This window comes from Carcharhinus amblyrhynchos, chromosome 1 (assembly GCF_965287045.1).
Source record: "Carcharhinus amblyrhynchos chromosome 1, sCarAmb.v2.hapA, whole genome shotgun sequence".
In the NCBI taxonomy this organism is placed as follows: Eukaryota; Metazoa; Chordata; class Chondrichthyes; order Carcharhiniformes; family Carcharhinidae; genus Carcharhinus; species Carcharhinus amblyrhynchos.
The window spans coordinates 101,967,097-101,988,003 of NC_137324.1; the positions used below are offsets into that span (position 1 = coordinate 101,967,097).

The 20,907-nt window shown below is 42.1% G+C and overlaps 1 protein-coding gene across 5 annotated transcripts in view; it reads right to left on the reverse strand.

Moving 5' to 3' along the window:
* The window catches only part of LOC145343471 (uncharacterized), a 103,559-nt gene that overhangs the window by 50,950 nt on the left and 31,702 nt on the right, over positions 1 to 20,907 (reverse strand). For all 5 annotated transcript variants that reach the window (XR_013886714.1, XR_013886713.1, XR_013886715.1 and 2 more), the window contains exons 5-11: positions 20,014 to 20,115; positions 17,314 to 17,414; positions 15,015 to 15,160; positions 14,776 to 14,891; positions 14,564 to 14,692; positions 4,827 to 5,027; positions 3,072 to 3,218 (exon numbers count right to left, since the gene is read on the reverse strand). Coding sequence is in view for 2 of the 5 variants with exons in the window: in XM_080189717.1 (XP_080045843.1) it covers positions 3,072 to 3,218; positions 4,827 to 5,027; positions 14,564 to 14,692; positions 14,776 to 14,891; positions 15,015 to 15,160; positions 17,314 to 17,414; positions 20,014 to 20,115 (942 nt within the window). In the remaining 3 variants the exon portion in view is untranslated. The remainder of the gene's footprint in view (positions 1 to 3,071; positions 3,219 to 4,826; positions 5,028 to 14,563; positions 14,693 to 14,775; positions 14,892 to 15,014; positions 15,161 to 17,313; positions 17,415 to 20,013; positions 20,116 to 20,907) is intronic.

The window sequence follows — 20,907 nt, forward strand, 5'->3', positions numbered from 1 at the left end:
GTGTTCTTCCTATCAAAATGATTCACTTCACATATTGCATTAAATTTCATCTACGATTTGTTCACCCATTCCAACAACTTTTTAAAGTGCCATGCTATTCTCCTCATGATTCACAATACTTCCAAGTTAAGTATCACCCACACATCTTGTAATTCAGTCCTGTACACCAAAATCTAGGTCATAAATATATCAGGATGAGTAGAGGGCCTAACACCAGGAACTCCACTATAAAGCTTCCTCAAGTTTGAAAAGCAATCATTAGTCACTTTTCTCTGTTCCTGTCACTCAGCCAACTTCATATCCATGTTGTTGTTCTTTTTATTCTGAACTCTAACTTTGCTCACAAGTCTGTTGTGCGACAATTTACCAAATGCCTTTTTGGAAGTCCATGTACACCACATCAACAGCATTGGCCTGGTTAACCCTTTCTGTTACCCCATCAAAATAAAGCTCAAACAAGTTTGTTAAACAGGCTTCAGGCAGCCAGAGGATGGCTACCAAGATCATGCCAGGCAGCAAGCTTCCATCTCAGCTGCAAGTGCAGGGATCTCATCTCATTGGCGCAGTCATTGACATGTTACAAAGAGAACTAATCACCTCAGGAGATCACAGTGTAACAAGTACATAAATGTTAATTATTAGTGGTGTTGTCTCATTAAATTGTGGTTATGTTTCTAGATATGGTCTGTTGGTGCACTGAATACTGACTTGTCAGATGGAAAGCACATCCATGCTTGCACATCTTGGGGGGAAAGCTCAGTCTACTTCTTCAATGGTCCAAAGCACATGTAGAAGCCGAGCGCTAGGCAATGTCAACTAACAATTAAGAAGAAGTCATGCCAATATGCATTTACATTCTTATGGGGTAGTCATTTCAAGGGTGTCAAGGTTGATGGATGTGGGTGTCAATTAGGGCAAGCCCCCCCTCCGCTCCCGCTATATCTCTCAATGACTAGCTTCTGGTACAGGAGGCGCATCATCCTGACCTGCCCCTGCGCCGCAACAGCTCAGTGGCTAGCACTGCTAGCTGTGCAGATACATGGATTTGGGCCTGTGTCTGTGGGAGTTTGCGCATTCTCCCTGTGGTTGTGTGGGTTTCCTCCGGGCGCTCCGGTTTCCTCCCATACCCCAAAGATGTGCTCTTAGGCTGATTGGTGTACCAAATTGACACTATTCTCCCCTGAATCTGGCTAAGTTAGGGGTTCCACTCGCATACACGCAGGGCAGGGTAAGTGTAGGAGGATGCAGCGGCGCGGGCTCTTTGGGCCGAAGGGCCTGTTTCCTGTGCTGGGTTGTTCTTTGTTCTTTGTTCAATAAATCTTCCCTTATTAATTCCAATATTTCAGCGAGCAAGTCTCCCAAGCTTAAATACAGTAAGAAATTTCACAACACTAGATTAAAGTGCAACATGTTTATTTGGTATCATGATCTTTTGCAGCACTGCTCATTTATCAGGTGAGTGGAGAGCTGGATTCACAAACAGGATATATATAGACAAAGACTCAATAACAAGATAATGGTTGGAATGTGAGTCTTTACAGGTAATCAAGTCTTTACAGGTACAGACAGTGCGAGTGGAGAGAGGGATAATCACAGGTTAAAGAGGTGTGAATTGTCTCAAGCCAGGACAGTTAGTAGGATTTTGAAAGCCCAGGCCAAATGGTGGGGTTACACGTAGTGTGACATGAACCCAAGATTCCGATTGAGGCCATCCTCATGTGTGGGGACTTGGCTATCAGTTGCTCGGCAATTCTGTCTTGAAGACTACCTTGGAGAACACTTACCCGTACATCAGAGGCTGAATCCCTTGACTACTGAAGTGTTCCCCAACAAGAAGGGAACTCTCCTGCCTGGTGATTATCAAGCGGTGTCTGTTCATCCATTGTAGTGTCGGCACGGTCTCGCCGATGTACCATGCCTCAGGACATCCTTTCCTGCAACATTGACTGAGTCCCATGAGTATGTACTGTGTACCTGGTGGATGGTGTTCTCACGAATGATGATGGCATCCATGTCGATGATCCCGCACATCTTGCAAAAGTTGCAGTGGCAGGATTGTGTGGTGTTGTGGTTGCTGTTCTCCTGAAGGCTGGGTAGTTTGCTGCGAACAATGGTCTGTTTGAGGTTGCGCGGTTGTTTGAAGGCAACTAATAGGGGTGTGGGGATGACCTTGGCAAGATGTTCATCTTGATCAATGACATGCTGAAGGCTCCGAACAAAATGTCATAGCTTCTCCGGATCATGAACACAGATGCCATCATCAACATAAGAACACCACCCACCAGGTACACGGTATATACTCATGCAACTCAATGTTGTCTACCTTATATGTTGTAAGAAAGGATGTCCTGAGGCATGGTACATCAGTGAGACCATGAAGACATTACGAACATGGATGAAGGGACACCATTCAACTGTCATCAGGCAGGAGTGTTCCCTTTCTGGTGGGGAACATTTCAGCAGTCAAGGGCATTCAGTCTCCAATGTTTGGGTAAGCGTCCTCCAAGGCAGCATTCAAGACACAACGCAGAATTGCCGAGCAGAAACTGATAGCCCAGTTCTGCACACAAGGACAGCATCAACTGGGATTTTGGGTTCCTGTCACACTACATGTAACCCCCACCATTTGGCCTGGGCTTGCAAAATCCTATTAACTATCCTGGCTTGAGACAATTCACACTTCTTTAACCAGTGATTATCCCTTTCTACACTTGCATCGTCTGTACCTGTAAAGACTCGTATTCCGACCATTATCTTGTAATTGAGTCTTTGTCTGTATATACCCTGTTTGTGAACGCAACTCTCCACTCGCCTAATGAGGAACAGCACTCCGAAAGCTCGTGATACCAAATAAACCTGCTGGACTTCACGTGGTGTTGTGAGTCTTCTTATTGTGCCCACCCCAGACCAACGCCAGCATCTCCACATCAAAACTTAAATACAAAAGGTAGGAAACCACTTCTGTTTTTAAATATGAAAAATGTACTTTTTACCAGTGGAACTTTATGTTTGTAATTTGTGGTTTAAAATTAACTAACTTACAAAGTAGTACTGTAAAAAGCAAGAGTTACCTTTTCAGGGTATGCGATAAGAAATAGTTTTTGGTCTGATTGAGTAGCCAGACATTTGTCAAGAAAGCCACTCTGAAGCAGGAACTCTTTCACTTCCTTTTCACTTGTTGTGAAAGAGTAGTCCGAGACATACAAAACCGAATTAACCTGCAAATCAAATAAGTCTCAGATTTGTAATGTGTATATTCACACAGAAAATATAATGAAAAATGTACAAGAGCATTTTCAATGCAGTCAACCAACTTTATCCTTTCAACCATAACTTCAGAAAGGATTTGAAATTGAGCAGTGAATATTGCCAGAGAAAGACAACTGCTAATTTTCAAAGATTTGGTTGGTGCTTATGGAGGGAGTGCAACATGGGGAGAAGAGGGGATGAGGAAGAGTGGGCGAGGGCGACGAGGAGGAGCAAGGGCACAGCACAAAGTGGGTATAGAGAGTTCACCACCGGGGGGCAGACAAAAGAGAGAGAAAGCACACCACAGGGAGGGGAGTGAGAGAATACATCACCACAAGGTGGGGTGGGGGAGATAGAAGAGTGCACCACAGTGGGGGGAGCACAGCTCAGGCAGAGATCACAGCCTAAGGAGCGAGCGCAGATTGGTGAGCTGCTGCAGGAAAAGCCTTGCAATGGAGACAGATAAAAGTTGGCATCGCACACCACAAGGTGTGGGAAGAGAAAATTCAACAGAAACTATTCCTGCTTGCTCTCACACACAAGGCTAAGGATGATTGAGAAAAGGGAGAGTTTAAGTGTCAAGATAAATGAGACCCTTATCTTTTTTCTTCATGCTGCAGATAGACAGGGATCATCAGGAAACAGAACAAAACAACATCCAAAGGAGAGAGGGGGGAGAGAGGCTTGACACTCTGTGCACTCCGCTACCCACTTCTTGACACATGTAATATAATCTGTGTTTTGTGAAGTTAGCCTAGAGTCTAAGTTTTGCAATTGATTTTGGCATGGGGTGAGCATAAGGTGTTTCACTCCACATATGATTCAAGTGACTTACTTGGAAGATTTCATCAAACAAAGTTTATTTAGGAACAGAGTTAAAATATATCAAAAGGAATTAGCATAACTTTTACCAATTATAAAACTTAAACATGGTACAGTACAGCTCCTAACAATTAGCTATCTCTGCTATTCCAAGTTGAAAACCGTCCCACAGACACGGCCTTCTTCAGACTTAGCACAAAAAGCAAGAATGCTCATGTGATGCTGGATTTACAGTTTTCAACACCTATATGAATTGGTCCTTTGAATGTTGTTCCCCAGCCTTGGGACTTTCAGAAAGCCTCTGGAGAGAGGGAGAGAGAGAGAGAAAGACCCTGCCTTCTCCCACTAGCTCCTGGCTGCAAGTGAAACAAAATTAAAAACTTGGAATGCTCTGCAAAAAATAAAGCTGTCCCCAGGCATACCACCTGGCCTGTCAACCATCTTCACTCAAGCTCCACTCAGCAATCCCAAGGTACACTAAAAAAACACAGGACCCTGCATTAGTTCACATTAAAATCAACATGATATCCATTATATTGTTTCAGTAACAATTAGAGGACACCAGCTGCAGACAACACAGAGCTGACAAAATCTTGCAGAGAAACATAATTAAAATACATTTCTTAAAGGCACAGTACTGTCACAACTTCATCTGACTCTCAACAAAATTCAATCACAGCAAAGTTGCCAAGTCTGTTTCTGCTTTAGAGGTGTAAAAGACCCTCAAATCTTACCATTTAATTCACATGACTCACCTCACTCAGTACCTCATTAATTTCTTTTAATGCTAAGGGATCCGATTCATCAACGCCAGGTGCTTCTAGAAGCTCTTTCCCAATCAAGATCTTGCATGGAGCATAAACCTCGATGCTTTTCAAAGCTGCAATTTTCTGATTCTGCAGTGCTATTTCTGCGCTTGGTACTTCCTGCATGGTTACATATTTCTGCAGGTTTTCCTGAGTAAGCAATTTCAGATGGGTCATTTTAATATTGAAATTCCAAAGGCAGTTCAAACTTAATGTTCAGATCTGTCATGTCTTTACCTGTAACATTTCCCATTTAACTTTGTGTGAACAACATTAAGACAGGAGACTTTTCAAGTCTACTTGCAGCATGGAGTCTCCGTATATGAGAGCCTGAATCAGAGAATCTGATCTACAGTGTTCCATCCCATCTCCTACCCTCTCTCCAGTCCAAGGAGATTCCATATTGAGTGCAAATTTACTTTCCAGATGGATTTGGGCAGAATAATTAGTATAAACATACCAGCAATAGAGAAAATGCTCGAAATTCCAATACTGGAGAATATGGGGATGATTCTCCCAAAAGTGCTGAATTGGTGGGAAAAGTGTTTTAAATCACGACTGTTTCTTCAGTGCAACTGCAGACCCAAATCTCCACACTCTATGCACTGCAAAGATCACAATCATGTCTATCATTAAAAACCTGGGAGGGGGAGGGGCAGGGCAGGGTCTATTTGCCCCAGAATCCAACAATTCCTGAACTCTGCACATATGCAGCGGTCCCGATCTGTCAGTCACTCCATTTGCTGGCCAGCTCAATCACTGGCCAGCCCGGGACCTCTGCAGTGCTGCCCTTCCAGCACCACTCCCCCTCCACGCCCAATTGTAGCCCCAACAACAATTTCCGGGCCAGCCATGACCCTCTCCCTCCCCGCCCCCCAATGTCCAGCCCACCCTCCCCAGCAGTGGCAATCCCCCCACTCCCCCTACCCTGGCAGACCCCTACCTCTGCCCCCACTCCCCACTGACCCCACTCTCAGGCTCAGAACCCCCTTTGGAGGCATACCCCTCCAATCCCAGCAGGCCATCACTCCCCAGCCCACCCCTATCACTGCCCTCCCTCCAGCCCAAACCGATCCATATACAGAGCGGCAGTGGGATCCCCCCATCCTCACTGATTGCCCATAGGCCCTGCCCACAATAGGCCCTGCCCCTTGGCACTGCCCAGTAGGCAGTTCTGGGGGCACAGGCTGGCACTGCCATGGTGCCCATGCCCAGGCTCCCCCCCTCCCCCACTGCCTGAGCCCCTAGGGGCCACGATTCTTCCCTTCATTCCGACAGGTTCGCCTGCTAGTTCCCTGAACATGGAGAGCTACTCTATACCCCACGGAATGAAGTACTCCTGATGAGGTGGGAGATGCTATCGGTCCCGACAAATTCCGTGCAATCACATAATCACATGCAAAATATATTTAAACTACATTAAAAAAAGATTCAAATGACTTACCTCTCTTCCCACCAGTTTCCAGTGCGGTCTCGAATGCGATTGTTCTCCGGCTCTGGGAGACACACATGCATTCCCGGCACATGCTGGGTGGCACGGTAGCACAGTGGTTAGCACTGCTGCTTCACAACTCCAGGGACCTGGGTTCGATTCCCAGCTTGGGTCACTGTCTGTGTGGAGTTTGTACATTCCCCCTGTGTCTGCGTGGGTTTCCTCCGGGTGCTCCAGTTTCCTCCCACAGTCCAAAGATGTGCGGGTTAGGTTGATTGGCCATGCTAAAATTGCCCCTTACTGTCCTGAGATGTGTAGGTTAGAGGGATTAGGGGGTAAAATATGGAGAGATATGGGGGTAGGGCCTGGATGAGATTGTGGTCGATGCAGACTCGATGGGCCGGATGGCCTCTTTCTGAACTGTAGTGTTTCTATGATTCTATGACGCACGAATCCCACGAAATGGCAACACACAATTCTCCCGACCGGACCCACCAGAAAAGTTGCGGGGTCGCAATGGGAGAATTGGGCCCCATGTTTCTACAAGATCCATAGAAGCATAGAAAATAGAAGCAGGATTACGCCATTCGACCCTTTTGAGCCTGCTCCCCCATTCATTATGATCATGGCAGATCATCAAATTCAATATCCTGATGCCCCGATATCCCTTGTACCTTTAGCCCCAAGAACTATACCTAATTTCTTCTTGAAACCAGACAACATTTAGGACTCAATTACTTTCTGACATAGTGAATTCCATACATTCACCACTCTCTGGGTGAAGAAATTTCTCCTCACCTCAGTTCTAAAAGTTTACCTCTTAGCCTCAAACTTTGACCCCTTGTTCTGGACTCCCCCAACATCGCGAACATTCTTTCTGAATCTATGTTATCTAAACAGTCACTAACACATAGCAAAGTTCTGGCCTTCCTGCATTTGAAAACACTTAAAGAACACTGCTATGCAGGAAAAGATCACTATGAGACAGATTAGGATCAAAGATTCTCCACAGTTAGAAAATTAGTCTTTGGAGCTGGGAAATTAAAATTTTCTATTTGTTTTGCAAAATAAGGGTTAAGTGCCTCCCATTATGAAGTGATGTTAGCAGAAGAGGAATAGCTAGTAAGTCTTTGTTTTTTCATAAAGTAGTCATTTTGATTATTGAGTAAATAGTATTCAATCATGAAATATACATCCTGTTTTATGTAGGTGCCCTGGATAACCGTATGTTTTGGAAGTGTCATCAGATATAGAAGCTTGAGCTCTAGGTGTAGAGTTTTGGCAGCAGTTGGTATCAGTACGGTGCATCTGCAGGGTTGAAAGCTTTGTGGATAGTATATTTAAGGATGTGGTCACCCACAGCTGAAGACTATGCATGGAGAGAGGGTATGGATAACCATCAGATGTCAAGAAGAAGCAGGTAGGTAGTGCAGGAGGCTCCGAGTACATCTCATTTTCCAACCAGTCTGAATATTGATAAAAGGGTGGTAGAGCCAGAACAAAGTCCATGGCACCACGACTAGCTTAAGTGTGCAAGGGAAATTAAGAAGATTGGAAGAAAATAGTGATAGAACAGACAAGCATTTCTGAGACCATTGTGTGTAGCCTCTCTGGTGCTAGAGTCACTAACGAGCTGCAGAGAACGCCGAGAGGGGAGGGGTTGTGAGGGGGGCATCTACTGGTCATGGTCCTCAGTTGTACCAAAAATATATGCAAGTCCCTGCTAAATATTGACTCAGATTAAGTTTATTTATTTGTATCACAAGTAGGCTTACATTAACACTGCAATGAAGTTACTGTGAAAATCCCCTAGATTTCAAGGCCGGAATTTTACAGTCCTGTCCACCACAGGAATCAGGGCAGGCGAGGGGCAGACAATGAAAGGTCTGTTGAACTTGGGTGCAATTTTACGGTTTCAAGACAAACAAGGCTGTAAAATCCCACCACATGTCTCACTCCATGTCTCATTTTAACATTGGAAATAAAGTAATGTCTGTATATTCATTTAACAATGCTTGTTTCACTTTTAAGTCATTTACCACAGACATTACCTTCTGTGCCCAAAACCTCTCCCACACCACTTCCACTCTCTCCCTCTTTCCCCCATTGATACCCTTGTCTCCTATCACTGCCCCCTGATCTCCAAAGCATCAACTTACTGGGGGAGGCTACTCTGTGGACTGCCCCCTTCCTTCCCAACAATCACTGTCTCCCCCCATCCCAGTCTTGCCTCCACTCTCTCCCATTCTGATCTTCCAAGGGTCAGTTTTCAGTTGCTGTGCTCTTGGCTTTCCTACTGACTCCAGTTCTGAACTGAAGCTTCTGTCCTCTATCTAGTGACAGATGTTGGTTAGTGCAGGTGTTCACAGGATTTCAGGTGGTTCCAACAAATTTCAACCACTAGATGGAGCTTGGACAATCTAAAATTATAGTGCTGGGGTGAATTTTAAAGTTTATTTATTAGTGTCGCACATAGGCTTGCATTAACACTGCAATGAAGTTACGATGAAAGTCCCCTTGTCACCACACTCCGGCATCTGTTCAGGTGAACTTCAGGAGAATTTAGCGTAGCCAATGCACCTAATCAGTAAATCTTTTGGACTGTGGGGGGAAACAAGAGCACCTGGAGGAAACCCACGCAGACATGGGAGAATGTGCAGCCTTTGCACAGATAGTGACCCAAGCCGGGAATCAAACCCAGGCCCCTGGCGCTGTGAGGCAGCAATGCTAATCACTTTGCCACTGTGCTGAACTTTCATATATTATGTCATGTATTTTATATTTAGTGATTTATGTTGCAAGTTATTTCAAAAGTACAAATCTCTATATTACTCCCAACTACATACGAACATAGGAATGAGGTAAGAAGTAGGCAAATTCCGCCCTTTTGAGCCTGCTCCGCCATTTAATCAGATCATGCTTGATCTCTCCCTGGTCTCAAATCCACCTCCCCACCTGTTCCCCATATCCCCTTGTCCCATTTTGTATTAGGAATATATCTACCTCCTTCTTGAAACCATTCAACGATTCAGACTCCACTGCGCTATGGGGCAATGAGTTTCACAAATTCACCAGTAGTGTCAAGTAGTTCCTCCTTATCTCAATTTTAAATCTACCATCTCCCAACCTATACTTGTGACCTTTTATTCCCCAGAAGAGGAAACATTTGGTCTATGTTTACTTCATCAATCCCTTTTAAAATTTTATATACGTCAACCAGATTCCCTCTCATCCTTCTAAACTCCAGCAATTATAAACACAAACTATTTAATCTCTCCTCATATGTCAACCCTTTCATCCCCGGAATCAATCTAGTGAACTTTCTTTGAACTGCCTCCAATGCTCCCTCAAATAAGCAGACCAAAACTGGACACACCACTCCAGATGTAGTCTTACCAACACCCTATACTACTGCAACAACACTTCTCTATTTTAATTCTGAGGCCCCTTTGCAATAAATGCCAACATCCCATTTGCCTTTTTTATTACGTGCTGCACCTGCACATTAACTTTGTAGTTCATCTTAGCTCTTCTGATTCTATTTATAGTAGCCTTTCGCTGAATCTTAAAGTTCTCCCAATCCTCTAGCTTACCACTAGCATTTGCAGTTTGGAATGCCCTAGCTTTTGCCTTTATGTTCTCTTTGACTTCCTTCTTTAGCTGTGGAACATTTTTCTTCCTTTTACAATTCATCTTCCTCTCAGGAATATATTTAATTGAGAGGTATTCAATATCTCCCTGAACATCTTCTGTTGTTCCTCAACTGTTCTGCCCTCAATTATTTGTGCCCAATTTACTTGGGCCAACAAATTTCTGAGGTAATTACTAAAAAGTATGAGAATCATAGAGCTGTTATAATTAAGAACTTTAATTATTTGAATATAGGCTAGGAGTGCTGTATATTAAAGAGCAGAGAGAGGCAGGAATTCCTAGAGTGTGTTGAGGAAATTTTTCTATAGCAGTATGTTTCTAGTTGTGAAGATAGTGTGCCTTTAAGAAATGTATTTGTGTCATGTTTCCTGTGCAGGAACTTTTTAAGCAGTCCGTTCTTTGTCTATAACTGGCAACCAAAATATTTTTGCTGCAGAAGCATTACTGGTCCTAATTGCTGGATTGTTTGTTTTAGTCTGGGCTAATGCAGTTCTGCTATTTTAATGTTTTCTTTTGGTGTTTTTCAGAGCAGGGCTTAATTAGGTTGATTGATAGAAAAAGTCATATGACTGACTGGAGGCTTGGAGGGAGTGCAGAGGAGGTTTACTAGGCTGATACCGGAGTTGAGGGGGTTGAGCTATGAGGAGAGGCTGAATAAACTGGGCTTGTGCTCGTTAGAGTTTAGAAGAATGAGGGGAGATCTCATTGAGACATATAAGATGGTGAATGGGATGGATAGGATAGAGGTGGAGAGACTCTTCCCGCTCAAAAAAGACAGTAGGACTAGGGGGCACAGCCTCAAGATAAAAGGGGGGCGGTTTAGAACGGAGTTGAGGAGGAACTTCTTCACTCAAAGGGTGGTGAATCTCTGGAATTCTCTGCCCGTTGAAGTGGTGGAGGCTGCCTCGCTAAATATTTTTAAGACGCGGGTTGATGGGTTTTTGATAAGAGAGGGGATTAAGGGTTATGGGGAGAGGGCGGGAAAGTGGAACTGAGCAGCGACAGATCAGCCATGATCTTATTGAATGGTGGGGCAGGCTCGAAGGGCTAGATGGCCTACTCCTGCTCCTATTTCTTATGTTCTTATGTTCTTATGTAACTTCTTCACTCAAAGGGTGGTGAATCTCTGGAATTCTCTGCCCGTTGAGGTGGTGGAGGCTGCCTCGCTAAATATTTTTAAGACGCGGGTTGATGGGTTTTTGATAAGAGAGGGGATTAAGGGTTATGGGGAGAGGGCGGGAATGTGGAACTGAGCCACGACAGATCAGCCATGATCTTATTGAATGGCGGGGCAGGCTCGAAGGGCCAGATGGCCTACTCCTGCTCCTATTTCTTATGTTCTTATGTTCTTAGGCTTATAGGGAGAAAACAAGCTCAGTTGTTGCTTGGGATCTTTAGAGAAAAGTAGCTCTTTCTCTCTCAGGAGACTGAAGACACAGGTCAACCAGAAACTAGGTCTCTTTCCTTGAAGTTCTGCCATTTGAGAATATATCCTTCTCTATGGGAATCAGAAGACTGGTGTCTTTCTGGATCTCTGTCCAGAGGGGTTCAAGGCTGGAAACCTAGCATCCACATGAGCCTGTATGTTTTTGGTGCTAATTCTGAAGAGGGTTTTATGTTTGTGGGGATATTGCTTAAATTATAACTGTAGATATAGGTAGCTGTTAAGAATTATACCTTGCCATATTTAAGTATTTTGGCTGGCCAAAGATATGCTAATTAATTTTGTTACATTCTAACTTTTGTTAAATGAAGTTTGTTTTAATAAAAGCTTTCTAGTGGGAATCACGCCTGAAGCAAAACACCTTGTGCTCATCCTAATGCCAAAATCAAATAAAGTTGGGGTCTAGGCTAACTTCATAATATACTATGGAGTTTCTGATCTGGTCCGTAACACAGTTGAAGAGAAAGGAGACACAGCTAGACTTGGCTCTTGGTAATGAGGTAGTCAAGTGGATCAAGAATCAGTAGCAGAACGTTTAAGATACAATGATCATTGGTGTGGCATGGTGACACAATGGATAGCACTGTTGCCTCACAGCAGCAGGGACCTGGGCGCTTGGGTCACTGTCTGTGTGGAGTTTGCACGTTCTCCCATAGCTGTGTGGGTTTCCTCTGGGTGCTCTGGTTTCCTCCCACAATCCGAAAGACGTGCTGCTAGGTACATTGACCCAAACAGGCACAGAAGTGTGGCAACTAGAGGAATTTCACAGTAACTTCATTGCAGTGTTGATATAAGCCTTACTTGTGACTAATAAACAAATAAAATAAACATTTTATCAGGAGGTCTTGTAGCACAGTGGTAGCAGCCTTGTCTCAGAGCCAGAATGTCTGGGTTCAAGTCCTACTCCTGGATTTGATAGATGCAGAAGGGACATTCATAACATGGTCAAACAGGGTAACTATCAACTAGTAAATTCTTGAAATACATGTATGGCAAGCAGTAACAGTGGGGAGTTTCCTGATCAGCTATGCTTGATGCAGAGTGGTACCCCTCAAGCCATGGTCTCTGGCAACTGATGGTACCCCTCAAGCCATGGTCTCCGGCTACTGATCTATTCTAGGAAAAATTAGCTATGGAAATGGATGTGAGCCCACATTTATTCTTCCTTATATGCCACTAGATATAGTATGAGACAAAAAGATCATAAGATTTAGGCTCAGACCCAGATCAGTTGGAATCAAAGGTTGGCAGAAACACTAACTGAACAATGGGCTGCCTTTAAAGAAGAGTGTGTTCGGGTGCAGTCAAAGTTTATTCCCATGGAGGGGAAAGAAAGGGCAATCAAGTTCGGAGTTCCATAGAGAATGAAAGGAGAGAAGATTAAGATGAAATAGAAAAAGGTTGCTTAAGACAGGGAAATAACACACTGGACAACCGGGCCAAAATCAGAAGATTCAGAGGGGAATTGAGAAAGCAAATAAGAGAAGCAAAGGGAGAGTCTAAATAGAGACTGACAGCTAACCTAAAAATGAATCCAAAAATCATATCCAAAAGACATGTGACTAACCAATTGGATTTAAAGGAAGGAGTAGGACCAATTAGCAACTGTAAAGGCGGATTTATGCATGAAAGCAGGGCTATGGTTTGGGTATTAAATGAGTACTTTGCGTCTATTTTTACCAAGGAAGAAGATGCTGCCAAGTCATGGTGAAAGAGGAGGTAATTCAGACATGTGAAATGTTTAAAACTAAATTGGAGCTGGTATTGGCTAGACTTCTGTACTTGAAATTGATAAGGCATCAGGACTGGGTGAAATGCAGCCAAGATCCTGAGGGAAGTGAGAGTAGGAATTTGGAGTACTGGCCATAATTTCACAACCTTCAGGTTGCGCGTCTTTGGAACTCCCTGCCAGAGAGTGCAGTGGAGGTAGACTCCTTGTGTATATTTAAGGCTGAGATAGATGGATTTCTGATCGTAAGGGAGTCAAGGGTTACACTGATAGGGCAGGAAAGATGACATGAAAATATAAGATGAGCCATGGCAGAGAAGCTCAAGGGATCGAACGGCCTATTCTTGTTCCGATTTTTTATGATTAATGGATGATTTTTGAACTGGAGGCAGACTTCTAGTGGAGTTCCCCAAATGTCAGTATTAGAACCCTTTATGTCCTTACATATATTAGTGACCTAGACTTGATGTACAAAGCACAATTTCAAAATTTGTGGATGATACAAAATTTGGAAGCATTGTGAACACAGGTGCATAGTATAGAAGTTCAAAAGTATGTAGACAAATTGGTGGAATGGCAGACAGGTGACAGATGAAATTCAATGCAGAGAAATGTGAAGTGATTGGTTTTTGGAGGAAGAACATGACAAGATGATTTAAATAAGGGGTACAATGCTAAAGGGAGAGCAGGAGCAGAGGGATCTGGGTGAGTATGTGCACAAATCATTGAAGGTGAATGGTTAATAATGTATACAGCATACTGGGCTTTATTGATAGAGACATAGATTACAAGAGCAAGAATTACGTTTAACCTTTACGAAACACTAGTTCAGTCTCATCTGGAGAATTGCATTCCATTCTGGGGATTGCACTTTAAGAAGGATATGAAGGCATTATGCTGAAAAATTTCACAGAAATGGTTGTAGGGATGACTATTTCATTTGTATAAGCTGACTGGAGAAGCTGGGACTCCCCTCCCTGGAGAAGGTTGTGAGGAAGTTTGATTGAGATCTTCAAAATCATGAGGGCCTGGATAGAATTATTAGAGAGACACCATTCCCATTGGTTCGAGTGATTTCAGGAACGTGAACCAGAGGTCATAGATTTAAGATAATTGGTAAAACATGCAATGGTGACATAAGGAAAGAAATTTTTCACGCAGAAAGTAGTTCAGATCTGGAATGAATTGCCTGTGAGTGTGGCAGAGGCAAATTCAATTAAGGAATTCAAAACGAAATTGGATCTTTATCTGAAAAGGAAAAATATGAAGGGCTACAGGAAATGGCCTCCATTCTATGATTCTGTGCCATATTCTGTAACCTTAGGACATCCTCTTTTTGTTCAATTTCTGTCACAGTATTTCAGTAGAAGAAACATGGAAATAAAACTCAAGGACATTTTAGTGGTATTGGTTAAATGTGACAAACCTACCCGAATAAATATGCGATCCTTCATCACATTCTTGCCCTCACCCACATAATACTCGCAAGTTCCAGCCAACTTCTTTACATCTTCACAAAGTTTAATCGACGATGAACCTTCAATATTCTGCAATAGATCCTTCAAATAACACAAGTTAAAATCAGACTTCCAACTTTTCTATTGAAAACCAGAAGAAGCAAGGTGTTTTTAAAATGCATTACCTTGTTAAAATTGTGATCTGGGAAGTAAGTAGTGAGAAGACAAAATTGTTTCTCTAACGCTCTACGAGAAGTTCTTTTTCGCTGTACATCCACACCAGGGCCATCATCATCATTACCTGTTAGTTAAATAAAAATAATACAATCATTAATGGTTTTAAAGTGCTTAAGTGAAAGACCACGCCTGAGCATGATCTATTTATGCATATTTACAAATATTTAACACAATGTGATCTGAATACCTTCTTTTATCATGGTCACCAGCTCGTAAAGAATTACTTGCAGTTCTTCAACACTGAAATATTTTATTTTCATCTGATAAACTGAGCCATATTTCAAACAAACAACACATTTTGTGGTTGTTGAATAAATATTTTTTATATTCTTCCTGGAAAATACATGACATCAAAAATCATAAATATGATCACATTTCTCTAAAAGCATTTCAAAATTTAACTCTACAATAAGTTACAAGTACAGCATCTTAACTTACTGATTATTTAAAAGTCAGGGTTAATTCAAAAATGCAATTATCTATAAGATACAACAATATTCGTTCTTATAAATTAATTTAATAATTGCCAGTAGGTAAAATTAATGATTGGCTCTGAAATTTGTCAACTAGCTGCTGGCTCTTTTTGAGAAACCTGTTCATGCTGTCATGGGCTTGTGATTCCAGAGTCACATACTGACATCAAAAAACACTTGGAGCAAAGGAGGGGTTCCGATATCTTATGGGAAACAATGATGCAGGGCAAAATCTTTTGGTAATGTCGAGGTTACCAGCGGCGGAACTAGTAATGTGTGACACCTCTGCTTGTAGGCAGGACAGTTGGCTATGCAGCAAAGAGTCAATTAGTTATTCTTGCAGGAGGAGCACAGCAAATCAAACAAAGGGCGGGCAGGAAGTCAACATTTCCACCATTACTCAGGGTCAAAGGTCCAGTGAAAGAAAATGATAAATGATCTCCTGCACTCATCAAGAGTAGATAGCACTGTGAAGTCACAGCAAAGTGGCACTCATAAGGGCATCATGCAATCCAAATGTGAGAGTGGAGAGAGATACAGGCCTTAGTATCAGGTAGAATATGTGAATTGATGTGTGGGAGCCACTTCATGATCTGAAAGTTGCAGGTAGTTACACCACTGACAGTGTATTCAATTACCTGACTGGCCCTTGATTACCAGCATCCCGAGTTGTCTCATCCACTACTGGCATTTTCTTCTTGCTGTTCTGGCCATTGCTAATTACTTAGCAAGACCACTTCTACTAGCTGAAATTCTACAGGTATGACTTAGCACTCTTAGCAAGAGAATCAGATTCAACTAGCCATCTAATTAACTAACTGCAGCTGTCTCTTCTGGGGGGAGCTTATCTATCCCTGACAAAGATTGAAAGAAATTAAGCCTTAACAGTAAATTATAGTTAAATTCTAAATGCAAATTAGACTAGATTTTAGAAAAAGATTAATTCTTAAAATTCCCTCACTCACCAAATTCCCAAGTTCACACTCTGTGACTAGCTGTATTCCATGACTCTTGCGCTTTCCATGCTAAGCTGCTCCAGATATATCCAAGATAATACAAGTTAACTGGTTCCAGTCAGATACAAATGGGCCTGGTTAAAATCAACAGTACAAAAGGGGATGCCAACTGGTTTCCAGTTGTGATTGCCAGATGTTCTTGTTGTATCCTGTTAAAACCAGTTGTGGACGCTTAATTCCTATAAGAACCAACTATGACCAGTTGATATTTCCAACTGATATGGATTTCTGGATGGTCCTGGGCAACATTTGACCAGTTCCTCTGCAGCTGTACCAGGGCTAGCAGAAGCACTGAGTGCACTTGAACTATCTTGCCTGCACTGTGAACAAAAGGCAGAGCTCTGGTCAGCACAATCTTTGAGGCCCTGCCTCCTGTCCTGATCACCTTTGATCAATGGGAGACTCGATTCTGTACAACAGCCACACCTTGACCTTCACCCACCCCACTGTGGCTAACTCCATCCTCGAAGCTCACCGTATAGTACTTTTTTTTGTGAATGTAGCCATATCTGTGGACACTTGCACAGTGACCCTGTCAGGGTCAACCTGTACCCTCCCTCAATCACCTTTAATCTTTCCTCCATCACCCTTGCCTGGCTTTAAGCAGTCTTCGATACATCCTTCTCAGCCTGGACCAGCTATCATTGATCCTCAGGCTCTGCCCCCTCAGTTCCCAATACCAACCCCTGCAATGCACCCCCCACTGCTGTTACCCCTGACCTGCCATCCATCATCTTCCACCCTCCATCCTTGAGCTTTTCTCTATTGCCTTCAATTCTCAGAACTTCAACATTGATCTGTTCTACAATTTTCCAACCATTCTTTTAATTGAGCTGTAGCTTATTCTGAACAAATTGAATTTCCAATATGCAGTACTAAGAGGAAGGTTCACTTCCAGAAATGCAAAGACCAAAAGTTATCACATAATATTAAAATACCCACAGGATTAAGCATATGTATTTAAGCAGGCATATTCATTATGAAAAGCTTTACTTACACTGGAAGCAAATAAGGTTGGAGAGATCTAAGGGCACCTGTCTCTAAATAATTGCGGAGTAAATCAAATGATTTTTTCTCATTCTTCAAGGCCTCTTCCATCTTAAATCAAATAACCAACAATTTATTTTTAATACAGCTGACATTAATCACATTTTAGGACAAACACTCACCTTAATTCTAATTACATACAAAATCCCATTTTTCAAAGAAAATAATTTGTAGCTGGGATGACCTAATATTGAACATTGACCTAAACGTTCAATATAATGCTCAAATTCTATTGTAAAAGAGAGCAATAGTGTATGGCAATAAATGTAGGCAAACTTCATTTTGCATATGTCCTGCGATCGCTGGTACATGTCCCGTATTGCTGTGGAGATTAAAAATCTTCTGTATTACTGTCTGCCTTACTTCTAATTGTGCTTATTTAAACATCTTATTGGAGAAAGGAGTTATCTGCATCAATTTTGCCAATCTCTTCAAGATCATAAAAATTTGCCTGTTTCAAATAGAAATCTTTCCCTCATGATTTACTTTCCTAATACCAAAAATCACCTTCATTATATTCTCAAACGGTCAAGACAATAATATCCTACTTATCATTTAGAACTATGCACAGCATCCCAAATGTATGACCACCAACTGACAGAGTAACAAAGTATCCGTTTGATTTTGGCCCTAGCCTTCTCTTATTTCACACCAATTATTTAACTTAAGGTGCAATTTTGGGTGGGTGGCTTTTGGGTGGGGTGAACTTTGGGTTGCTCCAAGCAGCCTAGCACAGGTTTTATAGTTAGAGATTCACCTATGTTAACCCTAACAGCCCTTCCCTGATCAGTACTTAACATGTCTGTTCTATTGAATACATAATACAAAGTACATGTGAGGATATTGAAGGAAAATAACACAATCATGAAAGTTATCCTTTTCAGCATTTTAAACATTCACCCATTTAAATTAAACAGCAATAATTATTTCTAAGTAATACTTCCTCTTTCATTGCTCCCAAACAAGTCATACCTAGCTACCTAAATTGGTATCTCTCATATAATTCTCAATTCCATAAATTCATGTGCATCTGATATTTGTTTCTTGTGTGCTGCACCAAGTGAAAGGAAACTCTAACAGAACTGATCCTCATACACTCCAGCTGTCTAATCTGTCATCTTGGAGCAGCCCAAGGGTTACCCACTCAAAACTGCCCCTCAGTTACTCCCAACCTTGTCTCCAGCTTGCCATAATTAAGGCACATCTGGACAGAAATACCAGAAGGAACATCCTGGGTCAACTAAGAAATGACTTCAATCACATCCACTTTGAGGCTGAAGAAGTGAAGAAGGACTTACAGGACTTGAAGTGTGTCAAGGCAGAGGGTATGATAATATCGTGCCAGAATTTATGAAACACCCAGGGCCCTGAGCTCTTGCCTGGCTGACCCAGTTTTACATGAAGGTCATAAATTCCAACACCATTCCAAAGAAATGACAAACAGCAAAGGTCATCGCAATACCAAAATCAAGAAAAGCCTCCACACTTGCTGCTAACTCCTGTCCAATCTTTCCCCTGTCAGTCCCATACAAAATCCTTGAATGCCATTCTTCAGCGCATGTCCCTAATTGTAGAAGTCCTTAGCATCAACCAGGCTGGTTTCAGCAAGATACTAGCCCTCACAACTTACACTGAAAACGCCTTTCAGAGAAACTTGAAGACAGATGCCATGTTCCTGACCTCACAACTACGTACCACACCTATGACACATACACTAGCCTCCTCCTGAAGCTGTCATGGCCCTTTCCCCTCTCCTGGGCAACTAAAAGCATTGGAATATTGCTGAGCATTCAACGGTTCAGAGTTCACCTTGAATAGACAAGAAGTACATGGAACAGACAAACCAATGGATTCCCCAAAGTTCAGTACTATCTCCAACCCTGTTCCACTCTCTACACAAACCATCTTCCAAAAGTACCACCTGAAAATTAATATATGCTGCCGACGTCTGCCTTGGAACTCAAGCCCTTGACTTTGATTCCTTGGACTGGACCCTAGTCCCTGGACCCCAGAGGGAGCATTAAATTCAGGTCCAGGTCTAAAAATTCTACCCTGTTCAGTGTTTTTACTATTCAAGTTGTTGCCAAAATTAGCTTAAATAATCAGACTGTAGATTTAGAATGTTCATTACTATTTCATCCAATATTGCAACTCCATGGCCAGTGATCATAACCAGTATTTCACTCTCTGCCACTACTCCCTCCCTCATTTCCAGATCTTCCACAGTTTGATAATAACTCAGCTGTATTCGTGCATCTCACTCTTTTAGCTTTCAATCTGCAAACAGCGCACCCTTACCTATGATTTCATCCATTCAACATTGTGGGGAATCTTCAGTTGAGTAAAAAGGAATAAATATTGGAAGAGCTGTCATGGAAGGTTGACAGGCCCTCAAGCATGACTGACTCATTTCCCACACTTCGCACCCCTTCCTTTCCATCCCAGAACCACAATGGAATGGCGAGAACTACTGTCTTCAGGGCAATTAGGATAGGTAATAAATGTTGCTCTTGCCCATGACACTCACATTTCATAAATGATAGCGTAGGGTTCACATTATAGTCCAGTAACATTACCAGTATTCTATCTTACCCTTTATTTGAATATTAAGCTGAAACTATGATTTTTAATGAAGTTATGAAACACTTACCTTCAAATTAGAAAAGGTTGATGTGCGTTCGCATTTTTCAAGCATTCTTTGAAAGCTTCCTGTTCTTTCGTCTTCCTTCATTTTTTCCAGCTCTTCTCTCATCTTTGAAGACACAGTATGGGTACACATTATGGCTGATTAATTAACTGAATGCTTTATTTGAATTGCCATACTCTGATGGAGCGCTGTTTGGGAAAATGCGAGAATAGATCCTGAATGTTCACCCATTTCAACAATGGGTGAAAATCAGGAGCTGAGCTCCCAAAGTTTCCTTTACCAGGATCCTTTATGACCACTGGTCCTCCCCGGAACATCTGATTATGGGAATAGTGCCATCATACACTCAAAGACAAGCTTATTGTATTATTCACAAAGTTGGCTATACTGTCTGCTCTTCATCCAAAGTACTGAATTCAGATTATCTCATTTAAAAAATACTAAATTCACAGTTTTCTTTTATCAACTCAAATTACTATGTGATTTCAAACTTTATTGCTGAAGTTAACTTGGAATGATCATAATAAAATTAATCATTCAATTTCCAAACTCAAGACTTTTCTTCAGAGAATAAAAGGTTGGGGCCCCATCAATCTCCAGGGAGCGATATTTGTTATTTCGTGGCATTCACAATTCCTGCCTCCTATATTCCAATCAGTTTCATTATTGTGTTCTGTTATAACAATGACAAGTTCTGAAGTTTTTCCGATGATGGATACAATTATGTCTAGCTTCGGTTACAACTGAGATTGCTCAAAGATTTTTTTAACTCAAACCTTGAAATTTCAACTGTGATCTGCAGTGCCTAAACACAGGAGAAGATGTCAGCTGCTGCAATTGATTTGGAGCAGAAGAGAGACAATCCACGCAGCTAGAGAGTTGTTGGAGAGTATTTGC